The sequence below is a fragment of the Pholis gunnellus genome (genome assembly GCF_910591455.1).
Source record: "Pholis gunnellus genome assembly, chromosome: 19".
NCBI classification, from domain to species: domain Eukaryota; kingdom Metazoa; phylum Chordata; class Actinopteri; order Perciformes; family Pholidae; genus Pholis; species Pholis gunnellus.
Genome location: NC_136546.1, coordinates 10,887,579 through 10,908,407, shown reverse-complemented (window position 1 = coordinate 10,908,407; position 20,829 = coordinate 10,887,579). Strand labels below are relative to the sequence as shown.

General features: G+C 40.4%; 3 protein-coding genes across 3 annotated transcripts; all 3 read left to right on the top strand.

Moving 5' to 3' along the window:
* The first annotated feature begins 260 nt into the window (after nt 1-260).
* On the top strand, nt 261-7,665 carry laptm4a (lysosomal protein transmembrane 4 alpha). Its single transcript, XM_079180909.1, has 7 exons — nt 261-473; nt 2,292-2,412; nt 3,858-3,934; nt 5,161-5,283; nt 5,826-5,921; nt 6,187-6,285; nt 6,668-7,665. Exons 1-7 carry the CDS (start codon nt 345-347, stop codon nt 6,740-6,742), a joined length of 720 nt encoding a protein of 239 aa, XP_079037035.1. The 5' UTR covers nt 261-344; the 3' UTR covers nt 6,743-7,665.
* A 663-nt stretch (nt 7,666-8,328) lies between these two features.
* Nucleotides 8,329-14,801, top strand: matn3a (matrilin 3a; the record flags this gene model as incomplete). Its single annotated transcript, XM_079179920.1, has 7 exons — nt 8,329-8,485; nt 10,120-10,629; nt 11,999-12,574; nt 13,661-13,786; nt 14,199-14,300; nt 14,505-14,575; nt 14,668-14,801. 6 exons carry the CDS (start codon nt 8,329-8,331, stop codon nt 14,555-14,557), a joined length of 1,524 nt encoding a protein of 507 aa, XP_079036046.1. The 3' UTR covers nt 14,558-14,575; nt 14,668-14,801.
* A 3,706-nt stretch (nt 14,802-18,507) lies between these two features.
* Nucleotides 18,508-20,778, top strand: ttc32 (tetratricopeptide repeat domain 32). The gene is made up of 3 exons (XM_079180188.1): nt 18,508-18,651; nt 18,851-19,017; nt 20,017-20,778. Exons 1-3 carry the CDS (start codon nt 18,536-18,538, stop codon nt 20,142-20,144), a joined length of 411 nt encoding a protein of 136 aa, XP_079036314.1. The 5' UTR covers nt 18,508-18,535; the 3' UTR covers nt 20,145-20,778.
* The last annotated feature ends 51 nt before the right edge of the window (nt 20,779-20,829 follow it).

Genomic DNA, 20,829 nt, shown 5'->3' with positions numbered 1-20,829 from the left:
CTGAAGATCTGGTACCCTGGGACAATATACTGCTTTTCTCGGTTGGTAAATCAGCCATACCTTTACAGACAGCTTAATTTAAATGGCCCTGATTTCCATCATTTTAGTTCCATCATGGCCTGAAGCCAATTGGGTTTACTCGGAATGTCTCCACGGCCATTGGTTCAAAGTCCTGTCAGTCAAAAGTAACCGTCTGGTCCCCGCCTCTTCCTGTCCGTCAGAGCGTTTGTTTTTATCACCGTTGTCGCACAGGTTGTCAAGGAAGTGGTGGGCGTTCCTCCTGTGTTAGTTCGCTGACTGTTGATGCTGAGAAGATTTGTTCTCGTCCACGACAAGCTCTCCCGATGTTTCTTCCTACGCTTGTGGAAGACATGCATCATTTTAAGCCCACTCGAGACAGACTGTACACCACCAGGTGTTGTGGATGTTGCCACGTCCGCACGGGGACCATCATCCTGGGAACATGGTACATGGTGCGTAAAATGGTTGATGGAGCTAAGCGAGCTAATGCTAGCTAGCGCTGCCTATCAACTCTGTTAAAGTCCTTAAAGTACATAGTTACACACTGTATACCAGCTATTATATATTAATGTGGTTATAACGACTGTTGTCTACAACTCCAATGTTAGCTAGGCGCAACTTTTTTGTCTGTTTAATATCCGTTACATGCCGAGTTGACGTTAACAGAGCGCTAGGCTCAACGTTAGCTTCCGTTTCTGGTTTAATTAGCTAGCTTAAGTGTTTCTGTCGCTCAACCGTTAACTTGCAGTTAGTAAACCGCTACGACGACAGCAAGTAACGACATCCGATTAGCGCCAGTCACCTGCGTCCGTGTTTTGAACGTTTAAAATACGTGACATGTTCACCTGACGGAACGTTATGTTGTTAGCACAAAGCTAGCTGACGTTCCGCTGACTTGCTAATGTGAATCACCACGAATCACAACAAGCGGGACTGTGAAGGAATCCACAGTAACGCGATTTTCTAAAAAAAGGGACGCATGTTTTAATATTATCAAATGCATGTTGCAGATTATTTTTGAAGTTAAAATCAAGAGACTGCATGTCATAGGCACGCTGAAGTAGATGCATATTTGTTTACGTGGTTCCTACTCTCATTGAATTCACAGCTGAATTGATCTCGTTTACCACGTCACGTAACAGATGTTCCTGCTTTTGGTTGTATTTCAAAGTCCTCTGCTGACTTTTGGTCTCCAGCTGGACAGAACTTAACACATTAAAACACGCCTTGTTGCTCTACTTCCACGAAATCACTGATGCAACACAAGAAAACCGAAACTGGTGATGTGGTGCATGGTGGCAGCCATTGTAACGGGTGAATAGTCTCACGTGGGTGCTGGTATAATAACGTAAACATGTTCATTGGATTAAAACCCCCAACATACATCTTCAAGTAATACTTTTGTTGAAACCACTTAGGGTTGTACAGGTTTATGTTTTCTTCCCCTATATAATCAGGATTAAATCAACAGACATTCTTATACTTCCCCAACTCTCTCCTCCATGGATTTGAATGAGCACATACACTGTTAAACACAAGCAGCCTGTCCTCTACACTTCTCTGCAGTTAAACCGGTCCGACATCAAAAAGTAGTCTTTGCAGAAGTTTTTCAAAAGATGTTTACTTTGTTGTAAAACCTGACGACAGTGTTTTGTTTCATTGTTCATTTTTTGAGTTCCATCTTTTAAAAGCTAGTTGCTCAATAAAAGAGTATTTTTGAGCGTCAAACACGTAATTTTTCGGCATCAAATTATGGTGGAAAAATCTATATTTATGTACAGTAAAACAGTAAATTCAGGCGTTAGGTGACAGTAAGAAATATAAAAGTTTAAGGGAACATAATGCAGTAAGGCTCTCAAGCATTCTGTATTGCTTTCAAATATGTATTCTCCTGTAGATCCACTTGTATCTCCGCTGAGACGAAACACGTGCAGGCATTTTTTTTCTCTTCCCTCCTCTTCTGTGTCTTTAACCTGTTTTAAATGTGCATGTGGCACCTCTTCTCCTCAATAATACTTTAAATGTAATTAATTAAAACACTTCTGGACTTCCCACATGATGATAAAGTAACGTTGACAAAAAAAGGGTGATAAATTGCTCACTGTAATGTCGCCCGTGCCTCTGCAAGTTGGCTTCCCCACAATGTTAACATGAACTGAAACCAATGGCTGAATGGAAGGGAGGAATTCAATCTAAAACATATTAATTCTGTGAATAAAACAATTTAAGTATCGTGCTAAGAGTACAGCGTTCTTCCTTCCTCTCCTCAGGTAGTCAATCTGTTGATGGGCATCCTGCTGACTGTCGCTGTGACCCACCCAGAGAACGTGCCCACCATTGACTTACAGTATGAGGTCATCGACCATTACTTTGCCTCCGACAGGATGTCTGGTAAGCAGCGGAACCTACATGAGAATTACCGTTATGGCCAACAAACTGCATTTTAGAAACACGTAGGTTTTCTTTTGAGTTTACGACACATGTACACATCAAACACATCCTGTCATGGTGGGCCTTCTTAATTCCTCTCTGTCCAAGTGAAGATGGCTCGCCCACTGAAACATTACTCAACGAACATCGTCTGCGCTGGATTTAGAAGTTCACAGATGAGCTGCTGTCATGCTGAGGTTGAACATGTGATTCATCTTCCACAGGAAGCACAACTCCCCAGTGACTGCAAAGCAGAATAATACACGAGGACAACAGAACACTATGTACATGGAACTGAATGTTGCTATTAGTGTCACTGGTGTCGTCCCTTAGTATTTCCTCGAGGATCCATGTTGATCCTCGGTGTTTGTATTTATATGTGAAGGGCAGGGCTGGAAGTTACACCAGGGTGCTTTTCTTTCTAGCTGTTGGGTTGGTTTGGCCTGGGGAAGGCCCCTTCATTTTTCTGAAACGGTGACTCAGCTGGAGAGGAAGGGAAACCACCGTGGTGGCCGGGTTCACCCACCCCCACGGCAGGCAGAGGAGGAGGTTGACGCAGAGGCAATGTTAACATATTAGTGCAGCGTCATCAGGCGGCACTCGTTTTTATTCCAGGCCATGTTTAGGAGTTATTTAAGTAATATAAAGATGACACGGGGTCTGGCTTAAGTTTATTATAGTAAACTACAAAAGTCCACATAGTCTCTGGAGGCAGCTTCTCCAATGTTGTGCTCCTTTTTTATCTTATGTGAAAATAATATAGTTTGGTTTAGAAGATGTCACATTTGGTTTAAGAAGAGTGTGATTGTAATGAGGCAAGACTTTCACAATTTTCTGACATTTGACAGCCCAAACTAGGCTTATTTGAGAAATGAATCAGCAGAGCTTAAAGCCTATGTGGATTTAGTTTTCTATAACTTTAATATAAGCTCCAGAGAGTCCTCTTGACAGTTTCATACTTTGATGTTCAAGTTGTTCAGTTTGAGCTACTAAATAAACAAAGAAATGTCATCGGGGCCGCGGTGCTGCCGTAGCTTTCTCACCAGCATCCTTTGTTTCCTAGCCCAACAGGCAGAGGAGTTTGAGAAAGGAGAGACTGAGTGATGGAGAGCAAAGAGGATATGAAAGGCCGGCCTTTTAATTATCCCAGGCTGAGTTTCATTGTGTATTTACAGACACTACACAGCTGAGAGGGAGAGAGGCTTAATGCTCCCCAGAGCGGCCCTTTAAAACCGAGTTAGCGGGAAGGAGAGAAGCCCTGGAGACGGTTCTCTTACACTGTATGCAAATCACTGCTAGAGAGCAGGCGACTATACACCCGCACATTAATGATTTAAGGACAAAGCTAAAATTGTATTTAATCATTTGCTGGATTTATGTATGTATTCTCACTTTTTCTCACACAGAGAATGCCTGTGTTGGCTTCGCCATCTCTCTGCTGATGCTCACCATCAGTGCCATGATGGTGTATGGAGCCATTACTGTAAGTCTTCCCAGTGGATGTTGTGCCGCTTTCAGTTCTCTTTTGACAGCATGCATTTAATTTTAAAGCACTGTCGTGGTTTCTTATGCTAATATATGATCCCAGAATGTGCATGCAAAAAAACCCCACATTGCTTATAAGTTGTATATTAATAGCACCAGAGTTCAGAGGTAAGTAAGACATGTTGTGGTTGTTGAAAAGAATCCCGACGCAGTGGGAGTGTAGCGCACAATGTTGTGGTCTCACTGCTTGTCATCTTTACCTCACAGGCCGGCCCGGTGGCATCAAGACGGACAGGTTTGATAGCCTTTTGACGTGGCCCTGCGTTAAGCCGCTAGTCAGGATGACTGCACGGTTAAAGTGTGACGCACAACGACAGGCTCGGCGCTCTGTTCGTGCCAGCAGTCTGTTGACTAAGAGTCACGCTTTAGCTGTGCAAATACTTGCTCCCAGACAACAGTCGTAGAAACCCTGTTCCAGATCCAGAGTGGCGATGCGGAGCTGTAGTGTCCCAATTAAATCCCCTAAATGTTTGATCATGATCTACCAACGATATTCAGTACTTTGCTCCATAATCAAGTGACGTAGGAGTGTAGAGTTGTTGTTTTTTCCATAGAAAACACCCAGAATGCCTGTAGAGATTCTTGTATAGTAGCCCAGTCAAAGGACCACTTTGCTGATTTTCAACCTTCTCTATGTATTTGTTCCAGTAAGACGTGATAATATACACAGTTATAATGTCAGCACTCCCTGTCTCTGTCAGGCAGGCTGTTTTCATTTACCCCAAACCACATCTGATGACGCAGCCACAGCCTGAGCCGAAGGAAAAATGCGGTCGGTCCAGGAAACTCTTAATTTATGCCAAGAAAACCAATGTTAGAATCCAAATTAGAACAGACTTTGAAACAGGGATGCACCGATGGCCCATTTAGCTGTTTGAGTCAGTATCAAACCGGTATCAGTATTGGTGCATCGCTACTTTAAAACATTGAAAACTGTAGTGTTTCATTTCACTGCTCAGGCTGTAAATGAATCCCCAACTGTAGCGTTTACAGAGCGCAATAGAGCCTTCCTACTGGATACAGATATATTTTTACAGTTAATCTAAGACAAGGGTATAAGGTTGGAAAAAATGCAACATGGTCCCTGTACACGTTGACCTCAAGCACGATCTGCCTAATTGATGACGTGGTTCGTAACATGAATTCTTTTTTTTTATTTCTCAGCATCGTGACGGCTGGCTCATCCCATTCTTCTGCTATCAGCTGTTTGACTTTGCTCTGAGCTGCCTGGTGGCCATCAGTTCTCTCACCTACCTACCCAGGATCAAGGACTACCTGGACCAGCTGGTTAGTGCCACCAGACCCACCAGACCCACACAGTTTGATCCTGTTGACATTAGGAATGACTCGCACCACCTCTCCCATGTTTATTTTAGGAGGATACTGACAACAAAAGACAATGTTTAGAACTAAGCCCCATTGTTCTCATTTTTACCAAAAACGACTAATGTTAATGTAAAGGAGAAGCTATTTTAATTTGAATGTTAATCTTATGTTTGTTCACATTTAACAATGTGTTGTTTCCTCCTACAAGAGGACACTGTGGACATTTTAAAACATTTCATGGAAAGTGAGGAGAGAAATGAGCTGCAGACTAAGCTGCTGTCAAGTCAGAGTCCCGAACTTGATTTTTATAGAGAAATACATTAAAAAAAACACATGACCTATTTTTTCTTATAAATTCCCACATATATAATGTTTCTGTCTCAACAGCCTCAAGATTTGTTACAGTTACCTTTTTGTTATTGATTGATATTGATACCTTTAGCGATGAAGGTGATGTGAGTGGAATTAGTTGATTATCTGACGTGTGTTCTCGTCTTCCTCAGCCGGATTTCCCGTACAAGGACAACCTCCTCTCTATGGACTCCAGCTGCCTGCTGCTCTTTGTGTTGGTCTTCTTTGCCTTCCTCATCATCCTCAAGGTGACATTATTACAGTTAAATCTGGTATATAGAGTGTGTTGGTTCATTTGATTCACATCATTGTAAAGTAAACTAATATGAAAATACATCTTATACGGTGAGATGAGGAAACTGATATTCAGAAAAGGGGAGAGTGAAGGACGCGTTCACACAGCTCTGTCCTGTTTAGAGTAAAGAGTCGTTGTGGTTTAACGAGTCTGTTGAGTCACACAGCCTGATTTTTAAACCATCAAATTAAAAATGTTGTCTTGTATTTGTGTTCCAGTCTTACCTGATCAACTGTGTGTGGAACTGCTACAAGTACATCAACAACAGGAACATGCCAGAGATCGCTGTCTACCCGGCCTTCGAGACCCCCCCTCAGGTATGCAAGCTGCTGGTATCTCCTGTCTTAAAAACACATCTTGACGGTATCAGGTGCAGCGATATGTAATGCTCACGATACACCAGCAGGTGTCATGCCATCACCACAGTGACATCCGAGAAGCTAAAAGAGGACAGCGGTGTCAGTTCGTAAGAGCTTGTCAGGGGAAAAAAAAGCTTCAATTGGCAGCTACATTTAGAAATGTTTATAATGCAGAATTTAAAGCTCGTCCTCTCCAGTTTAAAAAAACATGTGTCTCGGACTCAAATGCTGCACTCGTGATGTGACACGTGACATGTCGTCCTCTCACACAGCTGCCTCCATAGTACCTGTATCGGCCTTTAAGTTGTCTTATGTTTGGTTTTCTTGTATTCTTTTCCAGTACATCCTGCCCACTTATGAGATGGCAATGAAGATGCCAGAGAAGGAGCCCCCTCCCCCTTACATGCCTGCTTAAGCACCAGCCCTGTTGCCAAAACACATGCACATACACACACACACACACACACACACACACACACACACACACACACACACACACACACACACACACACACACACCAACCACCATATGCATTCCTACGTTACCTCACTAACCCTTTCTGAACACCCCTCTACTGTGTATGTGTAAGGCCACTGACGATGTTTGTCCGACTCTACCCTCTGTATTTCTATAGAGCGTCCCGGAGGTGTGAGAGGAGGAAGGGGGGGGGGGAGGCTGAAATCTGTGTGAAATAAATGAATGAATGTGATGTTTGAAAAGCAACAGAAGTTACCAGACCCACCCTCCCGCCCCGGCCTTTTTATGTCTTAGTAAAAGGGATTCATGTGAAAATTAAATTGCTTGAAATGCTTTCATCGATCCAGCACCATCCTATCTATAGATTGATATATGAAGTGTAAAAAAAACCCAACTATTATGACAATCCTCTTATTCTTATAGCTCTTATTGTTGAATTGTGTTACTTTCCCCCCTAATTATTAAGATCTAGGCTATTCCATCTTGAATGGTGTCTGTAGCACCTTTTCGTCTGTTATTTATTTAGCTTTGCCGTGGTTGAGTTCACCGCCACCCTTGACATTTGTGTCACTGTCTGCTGCCCGGATGTGTTAGTGAAGCAAGTGAATAGTTTCCCAGCTGAGACTGAGAGACTATCAGAGAGAGAGAGAGAGAGAGAGAGAGAGAGAGAGAGAGAGAGCAGAGGCATTGATGATGGATCATTTTTCTCTGCTTCTTTTTGGCCACGACGTCTGGAGCAAACAGCTAGTCTTGTGAACATTAGTAGTCGCATGCTTATCAACAACCTCTCCATTACTTTACTGGTAATATGATTTTATCCTAGTGGAAATACATTTGACTTCAATAAACGTTTCAGAACATTTTTATCTTGGTGAGTCTTTTGTTCATGACAAGTATGCCGAAGTAAATTCAAGAAAGAGAATCTCAGCCTCAAACCGGCGCGTTAGTGGAGCTTTCTAATATCTCACATAATGTTCAGCAGCAGCAACACAAATGGTACAACTTTTGGTTTTAAATTTGGTTTTATTAAATCCTCCTGTTTTCACCATAGTGTGGATTTTCAATATTGCTTTAACATTTTTATTTTACCTTATGACATAATTGATGAACTAGACCTTTAAACACACCTTGATAATGTATTTATTTTGTATTATTAGTGAACCGTTCACTCACTATATGAAACATCTATTGGCAGTGTAAAGTGGTGCGTTTCGGGGACTCGTGGCCTTTATATAGAAACAACCATGAAGCAAATTGGAGTTGCAGAGGTGGGGGGGGGGGGGACATCGATGTAACAGCTACTGTTGAAGTCTCCACATTTTGCAGGTAGGACATGCGTCATGTTCTATACCGTATTCACGGTGTCATGGAGGTCATGTCACACCTCTGGATTGGACAGAGGTTTTTGACGTGTTGGTCTAAGAGCCCCTCATACGTGGAGGCGGTTAGACCGCAGCAGGACCCTCTGAGACTGAGAGCAGGCACCGGACAGACCACCGGGCGGACTCTGCATGCACATAAGGATGAAGTCTTTCCTCTGGAGCCTCTTGTCGCTGCTGCTGTCTGATGTTCTGGCCACATATCACATCAGTGCGGGGGATCCTCAGCTGATCGCCGCACAGAGCTACGCTCAAACCAGAAACAATGGGCGACCTCCGCTCAGGACCCTGAATCCATCAAGTAAGTTTTACTGGAACTTGTATCAGAACTTTATACTTTCTCTGAAAGACAGTTAGGAATAGTTGGTAAGAGTGGTGGATGAAGTATATTTGGCTTAAGTAAAAGAAGCGATTATATCAGTATAAAAACACCTCTGGTGGAAAGTAATTAACTTAATTTACTATTTATTCTAAGTACAGTTGTGAGGTGCCGGTAGGCCTACGTTACTTTACACTTCACTACTTTTCAATGAGTTTTATTGTACTTTTTACTCCAGTAGCTTTTTTTGACTGCTGTGGTTACTTGTGACTTTTCAGATGTTTTTTTTTGTTTTTTAGAAATAGCATTTGATAAACTTATTAGATACAATGCAGTAATAAAAATCAAGCCATAAATTTAACTTGTGACCCTTCTCAAAAAACAGTTTCCACTTTACTGCTTTACTGCTACTTCCTAGTGATAAGGATATGTAGTTGTTAGCAGTTACAACAAAGAGACATTTCCCCTCTAAACTATAAGCTGTTTTACTCCCAAATAGGTCAAACTAAAATAAATATAAATATTAAGAATTTGCGAAAAGTCTATTATACAAAAACAAATTTACATTGCATCATTTTTTTTCACAACCCCCCCAGATTGCGATCTTATGAGCCTTTGAAGGAGCACAACCTCTAGGTTGAGAATCACTGATTAAACCTAACTTATAGTATATGAAGTAGTTAAAAAATAGCTGCACCTCGGCCAGCTGCAACAGTAGAATATTACTTGCACATTGATCCATATTATGTACAATCTAATGATGTCACTCAGTCGCAGGGGCCATTGTGCAGAACAAGTACTTTAACTTTGTTACTGTAAAAAGATTTTGCCAATAATACTTTTACTTTAAGTTGTTTACATGTAATGGAGTGTTTTTACATTGTTGTATTGCCACAAGATCTGAATACTTTTTTCACCTGAAAAACACTATAACAAGTAAAAGTCCTGCATTCAAATACAAACTTAAGTAAAAGTAAGTAATATGAGTAGTTAAAAAGCTCCCCTGTCAGAAGAAATAACCCCTTTTAGTGTTGCATTATTGTACAGTATATTTTGCAGTATAAGCAGTATTTTAATATAGTAGTTGGTCATGGCCATCATAGGATTGAAGTGTAAAATGATATTTCCCTCTCAGATGTAGAAGTAGTGTATACTGAAAGTGTTTAAGTATAGTACAAGTACCTTAACACGGCACTATAGTAGTTGAGTAAATGTACTTGCATTACATTCCACATTAGACTTTTTAAATCTCTAAACTTTTTCAATCATTTTTGTAAATTGAAGATAAAATATTAAAAGCTAGACCTGGCTGAGTATGGCTAAATATTTCATCTTTCACAAATGTAATGTAACCAGTAGTATAACAACAGTATCTTACACTTTTCTCTAACACAACTTGCATGAAATGTGAAAGTTGTTGAGTGTTTCACAAGCGTTATACAAGATAATTGTTGTAAACAACCCAGGTGTCTGAATTTACACTCAACTAATCATTTTGTCCGTCTGATGTCGTATATTTCACTACAACTTACTTACACATGTCAACTTACACACCTTTCCTTTACTTTCAGCCTACTAATGTTCTCTATCACTTTTCCTTTCTGGTGGCCCTGTAGTGCACAGAAGTGATTACACGTATAGAGGAGGGTATCACTACCACTACCAGCCACCAAGGATCCCTCCACCGGTCGTGTATCGACCTGTCCCTCAATATCCTCCAGTGACTTACCACAGGCCCTCCTTAGCCATGCCGCCCTGTCACAACAGATTCAAAGGGCCTGTGGTGCCACAAAGGCACCACATATACAAAGTTCCGTCTCCACCAGTAGCTCAACATCCCCATCAAAGGTTCAAAGGGCCGTTCCCTTACAAATTGAAAAGTCCATGCCCGGCTAAGACAGACCCAACAGTACCGACAGCACCTGTGGTGCACCCCCCCACTGTCCCTCCAATTCTACCAGAGCCAACAGTGCAGCCAACTCTGCCAGCAACCACAGTGGCACCGGTGACAACCAGCCTGCCGGTGGTGGTGACCACCGCGCCGCCAGCGGAGACCACCGCTCCTGTGACGCTACTGGTCAGTACCCAAAGCGGCTTCGTCACCACCGTCAGTCCTGTGGAGACAGGTAGAATATTACCAGTCAGGTTTGCTTTCCAAACCAAATCCTCAATGCTTTCCAGGTCAGATCTGTTTCTTTCCTTCTGAGATAAGAATAGAAACACCACTTGAAGCGGATGTTATCTTATTTAAAAATTGATATAATTTAATTTTTTATAACAAATAGACAAATAAGTAGCATTCTAAACAGACTGAATTGCCATTTTCTTTCACTTCAATATTCATCCTATTCGAATTTATGACCGTGACTATGTCTAGGAACTTAAGGCAAAAAAGAAAAAGCAGGCCATAAGACAGAGCTAAAACTACTGTTTTTCTTTATGTATATATGTACTCTGAAAAAATATAAACGCAACCCTTTTGTTTTCTGAAATGAAAGATCTAAGACTTTTTCTATGCACACAAAAGACTTATTTCTCTCAAATGTATCGCACACATTAGTTTGAATCGGTGTTCGTTAGCATGTGCCCCTTTACCAGGAATATCCATCCATCAGACAGGTGTGGATAATCAAGAGGCGGATTAAACAGCATCATTATTACACAGGAGTGACTTAGGCTGATCACAATAAAGAGCCACTCTAAAATGTGCAGTTTTACCAACACGATGCCACAGATGACGTTACTTTTGAGGGCGCGTGCCAAAAGAAATGCATTTATGTTGCTCATGCAGTCATGTGAAATCCTAATGAATAACATTTTAGAGTGGCCTTTCATTGAGACCAGCCTAAGGTACACCTGTTTTATAATCATGCTGTATAATCAGCGTCTCGATCAGCCACACCTGTCAGGTTGATGGATGATCTTGGCAATGATGCAAGTGGTCACTAACACAGATTTAAACACATGTGTGCACACAATTTAAAAGAAATTAGTTTGTGCATGGAAAAGATCTTTTATTTTATGAAAAAAATGTAAAAACAATCAGTATTTGTGCTTTGGATCTGATGCTGAACTGCAGAATGTACTCTAGTATATGTGTATGTGATTGTACATGCAGGGCTCCTAACACTGTCTCAGTCTTTAGGTGTGATGTCACTTTTTATGTGTGGGCATCGAGTATCCTTTTCATTCATGGAAATGAAATAAAAGGATAAGTCCTGTGATAATTCTGTGATGGACTGTTGAAAGACTGAAACGATACAGCATGTTTCATGGCATACTAAATCATTTCACCAGAAGCTTTCATTTTGCCACTGCAGTGACGCACAACAGTTTCCTTCTGTCACCATGTGGACATGTGTTGTGTAATCCAAAGTGTCCCGTGTTTCGCACTGTGACAGTTTAACCAACAAGCTTGAACGTCTGTTTGAATAATGAACTGGGTTTTCAGTATGAAATGGACTTAATCCTGCTGTGGTTTTGGTTGATCACCAGAGACAGACTCTCAGTGCAGGAGCCTTCCCCTGGACCTGGTCTTTCTCATCGACAGCTCTCGCAGTGTGCGCCCTGGTGAGTTTGAGAAGGTGAAGATATTCCTGGCTGACATGGTCGACACGCTGGACGTTGGCTCCGACGCCACCAGAGTGTCAGTGGTCAACTACGCCAGCACGGTCAAGATTGAGTTCCTCCTCAAAAGCCACTTCAACAAACCCGACATGAAGAAAGCTATCTCCCGCATCGAGCCCTTGGCGGCCGGCACCATGACGGGCCTCGCCATCAAGACCGCAGTGAACGAAGCCTTCACCGAGCAGGCTGGAGCCCGGCCTCGCCCCAGGAAAATCTCCAAGGTGGCCATCATTGTGACAGATGGGAGACCCCAAGACCAGGTGGAGGAGGTCTCTGCTGCTGCTCGGGCCTCAGGCATCGAGATCTACGCTGTCGGGGTCGACCGAGCTGACATGCGCTCCCTGAAGCTGATGGCCAGCATCCCTCTGGAGGACCACGTCTTCTATGTGGAGACCTACGGTGTTATCGAGAAGCTCACCTCCAAGTTCAGGGAGACCCTGTGCGGTAGGACAAAGAGACCTGCGAGACCTATTTCCCAGCATTAACCAAGGTTCTAGTTCCTCAGTAAGGGGCACCTACAGTCTAAAGGGGGTTTTGTTGCAGTTTGTGGATCATTTGCTGTGTTATTGGGGAAATATAAACTGTGAAGTCATGAGGGAAAATACCAGATGCTCTCAACCCCCACATGGACTGCAGATGTCGGTACTAGAACCTGCTTGTAGTCGCCAAGTTAAACCTGTGTAAAGTCTTGGGGCTGTGCAGCCCTAAACTTTCAGCTTCTTTATTTAAAAGCAAAAAAATGTAAACGGTGATCTTTAGAAAATGGTTTGTAGTCAAAGCATCATCGTGGTGATTGCTTTGAATGTATCCATTTTTATGTGAAATTATTTAAATGCACAGTCAAACCTCCTTTTTTCAAAAGAACTAATTAATATGGACATGTGTATAAAGTTAACACATAATGCACTTGTCTACATCCATATAAGCTCCAAAAAGCTGTAATTGTTGCTGGTAAAATGTGTGAAAATGTCAACAATCTAGAGCAATTTACTGATCAGAATAATGTATTTGAATGGAGAGATTTAGATTGTACAAGAACTTCAAAGATTTGGACAAATGAGGCTCGGCTGTAAAACAGAATTTGTCCCCATGTTTTTGTCTGATGTGTGTCTTGTCCCCCCTGGTACCTAATGAGATAATATGTCCATGTAACCGTCATTCTGTCATTTTACCTGTGTTGTCCAACACACAGTGAACGATCTTGGCTGAGATGTGGTGAAGGTGTATGAATGGATCAAGTTTTCCAACACAAATGACATGTGGTCAAGTACAAACACAAGAACAGCTTTTTTGAACCAGTACGAGCAAAAACAATATCAGAAATGGAATCAGATTTAACTGTAACAGTAAAAATACTTTATTTTACTTTTGTCAACAGTAGAAGGAGATACTGATAACCATCAACTGGTTTGATGGATCTGCAGCGCACTACCTTACCTATCACAGGATACCTACCAATAGCATACTGCATGAAACTGTACCCATGCTGCCATCTTGACAGCGCCATCCCTTAATCCCGGCTTATTCCAGGTCTGGACCCCTGTGCCATGGGACATGACTGCGAACACATATGTGTCAACAGCAATGCCTCGTATTACTGCCAGTGCCGGAATGGTTATATCTTGAATGCAGACAAGAAAACATGTTCCCCGAAACGTAAGAACATATACTGTGTGCATACAGCAAATGTGGCTTTTTGCTGTGATATTAATGCTGCTAAAAGTCTGTGTGTAAAATCTTTCAAAGCAATGTGCAGAATGTGTTTGGCTTCGAAGCAGGGCTTCACAACATCACAACCAACTGGGGCTTAATTCCTGACTCTGTAATTCACTGTTGACCGTAGCATTTGTTGGACAATTATCGGGTAATATTATAGAATTTATTCACTATCATGGCATTACTGTTTTGGCAAAGGTAATGGTAAATTAATACTGTGGAATAATTTGAAAAGTGTACTTTCAAGCATGAACTGCAGCCCAGTTGAAAAAAAGGTAGAGTGTTTTGTGTGCTTTTTCACTCTCTACATGATCTGTTGCACTGATGTGAAATGTACTTTCTCCAGGAGAAGAGGTGAAGGCGGTGGTGGTGATGGAGGATCCCTGTAAATGTGAAGCCAGACTGGCTTTCCAGAAGCGGACGCAGGCTGCCATCCAGCTGCTCACAGCCAAGCATATCCTTCCTGTTGATTCAGATGAAAGACTTTATGTTAGAAACATTCTCGACAGCACATTCCTCTGAAACGAAAGTTGATTATATCTACCCGTTGGCATTGTAATTGTACTATCATTTAGCAGTGTGTTTTGTGTGCGTTTTGATCATTTAATCGTACCTGTAAATGCGTTTTCAAATGAGTTTTCTTGACCGATCGCACTAGTCGACGTCTCTGGGAGAATAGAGAACCTGGAGAACATGCTGGGCCGTGCCTAGAGCTGGACGCAGTGGCAGGTATTGACAGATTTTTTTTCTGGGAGAGATTTGTGGTAAAAAGCTTCCTACCCTCCACACAGTCTGACCTCTTGTTTATTTACTTTCTGCAGAGACAGCTCCCTGGCTTACTTCCTGGACACGGACATGTGTTTCCTGTCATCCATCCTCCCATAACTACTGTATGGATTTCAACCACAGATCGTGTCAAGCTGTGATTCATAAACCAATATTCCTCAAGTTACAGACTAGTGCACTGTTGAGTCACAATGTCTACAGTTGGATGTGGGCATTAAATGCAATGTTTTGAAGCTGCAGTTGAAGCTACTTAAACAGTTTTCTCTGAACACTTACATGAACGTAGTGTGACATATAATAACCGAAGATAACAATTATTATTTCCATTGTTTCTCCTGTACTGTATGCTTTGCATCCTTTTTGTACAAAGTTGCATATTGTATATAGTAGTTTTTATGAAAACATCAAATTGGATTTAATTAGTTACATATTTTAATAGATTTGGTTTTTTTTTTACAACCAGTCAATTCTGTCCTACATTAGATACTTTTGCATATTTTCTTTATTGTATAATCTGTGAAAACAGTTAAAGTATTGTTACAATTTGTATTATGTTCCATGCATAATAAATCCTTTGTGTCTGTGAATGTTATCAGATGACATATAATGTTTGCTAAGAATCATAGATGTAACCAAGCAGACAAATCAGACAATAAAAAAACTTTAAAGGAGGTTGTTGTGCACACTGTTGTCTTTTTGAGTTCTAAACTGGAGGTGATACAGAAAACTTCATGAGTATTATGGTTTAACATAATATTTCGAGGCTTAACAGTGAAGCTGATAATAATGAAATAGAATAAGGCTGGATTACATCCCAGTAAATTATAGCCAGCATGGGAATGGCGGGGTCCGCCACTAGCAGTGACAGAATACACGGAATAGCTATTGCTTAAAAAAGTGCCTACGTTTGATGAAAGTTTGAAGGATTGTAACTTGAATCCTACTTCTATTATGTTTTTAAAAGGCTAATGATACATTTCTCTACTTACAAGCATTGTAGATTTTCATGTGAGGACAAAAACATTATTTTGACTTATGATGACTTCTAATAATTCAAGTCAAATTCCCTTAAATGCCCTTTAAAAAAATGTTTTATTGATTGTATCTTCGTGAAACCTTAATGTAGATAAAGTTTCAGTCTGTACTGTGCTATGAAATAGTTGGCAGAAGCAACACATCACTCTAAAATGTGTTTCTGTGGATACAAAAGAGCCATTATATCAGTATATGTTGTATAACTGTACATTTCAGTGCCATATGTATTGTCAATATAGAAAGGTAGACATGGACAAGCTCTCACATTTCTATTAACTATGTGTTATAATTTACTCTGGCTCCACAGAGGTCAAAGATCGCTCCCTAGCCCTAAAGAAACAGACATTCAGTCACTAAACATCCAAAATAAAGCTGGTATAAAGTCTACAATTGTCCCGTGACTGAGTAGAGCTATTGATTCAACTAACCTGAGTTGATAAATTATTTTGGACAATAACATCTCTCTTACACCACCCTCTGTTTGTGTACCCTGTTATCACCATCATGTGTTTTTTTACACCTTCAGTGTGGCCAAAACAACAGACAGAGGTCATCGTGTAACCTCTGGAAGGAAGCCGACGACAGAGCTTCTCTGTCTGCTCTGTCTGTGTGAGGTAAAGAGTCAACACGCCAACGTTTACCTCTGGTCTGGTTTTCATGGCTACCACACACATGAGCGGTCAGGGAGGTGAGCCCACCGGCGTTTCGGGGAAAGAAGATGAATGGGACTCACATACCGACGAGACGTGGAAAAGACATGTAGAACTTTGTTCAAAGTTGAGGACAAACTTGAATTTTCTCGAAAAACAGTTGAACGGTGTTCTGTTTCATTGATAGTTACGTTTTTAAAGGTCATGTAACCTTATAATGAACAATCTGACAATCCTCTAAGCTGAGAGATGGACTGAGGATGTTTAAAATAACCACATGTGGTTGTTCAAAGAAAAGATTTGTGGCATTAACATTTATTATTCCTTCACTGTAGGATAGTCTGTATTAAAGGAGTAGTTGGACATTTTGGGAAATACACTTACTGGCTTTCTTGCCAAGGGTTAGATAAGAAGATTCATACCACTCTACATATGGAGTGGATGGAATACATATGATATTATGACACCAATGCAAAGGTAGAACAGGGCTATTATATTATCAAAAAGTACAACAGTATAAGAAAAAGGAAAAAGGGAATTAAACAGAATAACTGTGTTTACTAAAGCAGATAAATAGATTTTACTGCATTAATGTGGGAGCAAATGTTGAACTGTATGTACTTAAAATTGTACTTAATATTGATTTTTAAATTACATGTTTTTTTGTTTTTTTTTGCTGTTTCTTTTTGTTTCACTGGCAAATAGATAGATCTTTTTTAATACATGTATATCCAGAGAAATTTGAGAGCCTGAACAAATTTAAATATTCTAAATAATCTGTTTCAGATACGCTTTTTTATTGAGCATGTACTGAGTATTGAGTCCATTCCTGGATGTGGAAATATACTGTAATCACCAACTCCACCTGTGAAAATGTAGTTAAAAGATCTGAAAAAAAAGCTGGTGAGTGGACCTTGTCAAATACGTTTTATATGGATCTTTACCATCATTTTTTTTGTTTTGTTCTTTTGCTGCCATATTCTACCAGCCACAAATGAAGTGAGGAGGTAAACCAAGTCTTTGCTTCAGCTGCACAGGCTGCCCTTGTCAAAATAGGCTGTTTAAGACTTTCCATAGCTTCATGATGTTTTAGGTGGCCTCAAATAAACAAATCTGACAGCTACTGACGAACACAGTGCAACAGGTAATCATGTCTCATTTGAGTGCAATAAAAAGCACTTGAGTCTTGTTATTCAATGAATTCTGAGATGTCTACTTCCTCAGTTTTGTATAGTTTGTGACTTCTTGGGCTTCGTGGTTGTGGGTTGCAGAAACCTCTTGCTTCATGTGATGAAATGGCCTACAGTTAACCTTCATTTCCACAGGTTGCATGTTATTGCCATTTTCTCAGGAGTGTCAACAGCCAGCGGCCTGCATCGTCTTCCTCTGGGTCAAACTGGTCTACGTTTGATCTGTTTCAACTCGTCCACACAGTCTGGAGATTAATGGGCCGCAAAAGGAAAGTGCACGGCTACTGAGCGACCTCTGCTTCCTTAAGGTGGCCTTTTTTACCGGGGCAGTTTGACATCCTCACCTGGGAGATGGTCTGAGAATTTCTCACCAGTTTGCTCATGGGTTCCCTGACAGATGTTTGTTTCTGTTAGGGTCACAGAAACTTTAGAATAAAGGTTAGAATAATACTGTTTCAGTTAGCCGGAGACTGGAATCTGTGTTAAAATTGCATGCATATATAATTTGAACTAGTATTAATTGCACCTATAACTTGCACTGAAGACTTCATTGACTGTTTTAAGGAGATCTGAGTCAAGAGTGCCACCTGCTGTTACCTGCTGATTTCAGATTTTATGGTCCCATATGGCCTGGATTTCAATCACTAATGGGAAGTGTCACATATTGATTGAATATAATCACTGGTTATTGAGTTAAAAATTTAAATTAAAATTAAAAAACAATTATGGAGAAAGACGAATCTATGTCACAATATTACAAAAAAACAGCAGGGAAAGGGACATCTTTGTTAATATTTCAAAATGAACATGAGCATATATAGAGTATTGATAATATGTAATATACTATAAGTTAGTAAAATCAAAGTTATAAATCATATGAGATGCAAAGGGAAAATACAGTATTTCTTTTGACTCTATTAATTGCAAGTCACGCCCACTTGGGACCCGCTGAAACTGATTGGATGTTGTATTTTGTGACGTCATATCCGTAGTCGGAACAGCACGACAACAAAAAAAACCTTTAACCTATGGAGGAAGATAACCCCCAAATACTTGAATATGCTCACTCTGAGTTTAAAACACAGAATTTCAAACGGGCAGAAGAACTGTACACACAGTTTATCTCGTCCTGCGCACAGTTCAGGTACTGTTTGTTCCGTTCTGGAGAAGTAAAACGAGCTAACAGTCAAACTAGTGTTACACCATATTCTGTTAACCGTGACTGTCGTTGACCCGGTTGTTACGAACTGTTGCTGACTTCAATTAGCTTACTCTCTCTTCACTGTCCTTTCATTGCATCAATTGTTAAATAATCCATGTTAAACGGTGTCATATTTCCACAGGGACTGTGAAGCTAGTAGTTTGGCCAGTGCTTATAACAACCGCGGGCGGATAAAGTACCTCCGGGTGGATTTCAATGAAGCAGTAGAGGACTTCACTTCCGCAATAGAGACTGACAGCCGGTATGAAATACCTTTCTACAACAGAGGACTCATCCGCTATAGACTGGGTAAGGGTCATAATAATAATGAGGCACGCTTTTTGTTGTTAGACAACAGCTGTGCTGCTATCATCGAGCTTGACAGAGCAACATTTGTGACTTCCGGTCTGTTTCAAAATAAATGTCAAATTTAGGATTTGTTATATTGTGTCATATTGTGTAAAAATGTATTCAAGTAGGAATCTCTATCTATGGGTGCAAAGACTCACACATTCCATACTATATTTTATACAAAAAGCTCAAAAAAGAAAATAAGCAAAATACAGATGTTTCCATACAGATGTTACCAGATGTCAACCCAATGGAACACCTATGGGAAATGTTTGACCAACATGTTTAACAAAGTTCTCCACCTTAACCATCATCACACCAAATGGGGGAATATGTTTTTAGGAGATAGTTTTCATTGGCCCAGCACCTTATCAAATTTATGGTGGCAAACAGATGTTTAACTTCCTCAAAAATAAGGATTTAGTAATATTATTAAGAACAACAGTGAACTCTGGTTACACTGCTTTACCACTGTTTGAAAGGCCAGGAAAAATATCTGTGAAACTATCAGACAGACTCTTATTAGACTGCCTTTGACACACTACATACTGAGATTAGTAAAACAATCAATGAAGAAAACTCAGTACTGGCTCAGTGAAATGTAGATCAAAGCTTCCTTCATCAAATATGCCTTTCCACAAGCTTCCTGTTGTCCCTTTTTGCTCAATACTTCTGCATTTTGATTAAAATTCATCATGGTGTCTTTTCTTTTCTTAATCAGTCAACAAGCTGTCTTTTGGTACAGATCAGATATAAGATTCAATCTGAAAATCAATAGTCATAGTCACAACAATAGGTGGGTTGATGTGTCCTTTCCTTTTTAAAACTCTAGATGGAGCTGTGTACTGGCTTATGGCGCTCATGCTGCCCACTAAATAAAAGTGATGACTCTTAACAAGCCACTTAGGCAGTCCATTACAAATCATAAACTTATTATGGATTTACATTTTCTTACAGGTTTTTTCGACGATGCCAAGAGTGACTTCCAGCAAGCATTAAAGCTCAATCCGGATTTTGAAGATGCCAAAGTGAGCCTGGAACAGACACGTCTGGACCAGCAGCACAAGATAGACAGAGGATACTGATGGCTTCATAAACTATAGAGTACATATTTCATATATCCTTAAATCTGTCAGCGAAAGAAAACGTACATTGTTGTCAAATGTACATGTCAATTTACTTATATTTATGTACAGCTGTCATATAACAAGTTATCGTTATTTGATCTGGATAGGAATAGATAGATTTTTTTTTATTAAAGATATCAGCGTGAATAAAAACATGAAAGCAACATAAAGCAACCTGTACAAGCAATGACAGCACTATAAATCAAACCGTTTACTGCAAAAACATTTGTAGTTTGAACACATTAAGAGCATTGATAATTCCTTTTCTGATCTAACTCGAGATTCTTCCAGTTGAAGAAAATGTAATGGCCTCATAAATTAAAGCATATTATTGTATAATTCTGTGAGTGGACCGCGCAGACTTATCGACCCAGGCGCACCAGGTGAAAAGATGAGCTTGGGTTTTACTGTCGGTAATAAATGTTATTGCCCCATCTTGAACACACTGGGAGGAGGTTTGTGACTATAAACAAACCTTAATCAAGTGTTTACATGCAATAAAGATTATAAGTCTCTCAGCTGCAAAGGAAAAACATGTTTTGTGTCTTCAATTTATTTCTAAATGTATGGTTTTAAGGAAAGATAGTCGCCCTCTTTTGACACTGTGGATCTCTCAAATATTAAAATTATATATTTCTGATGC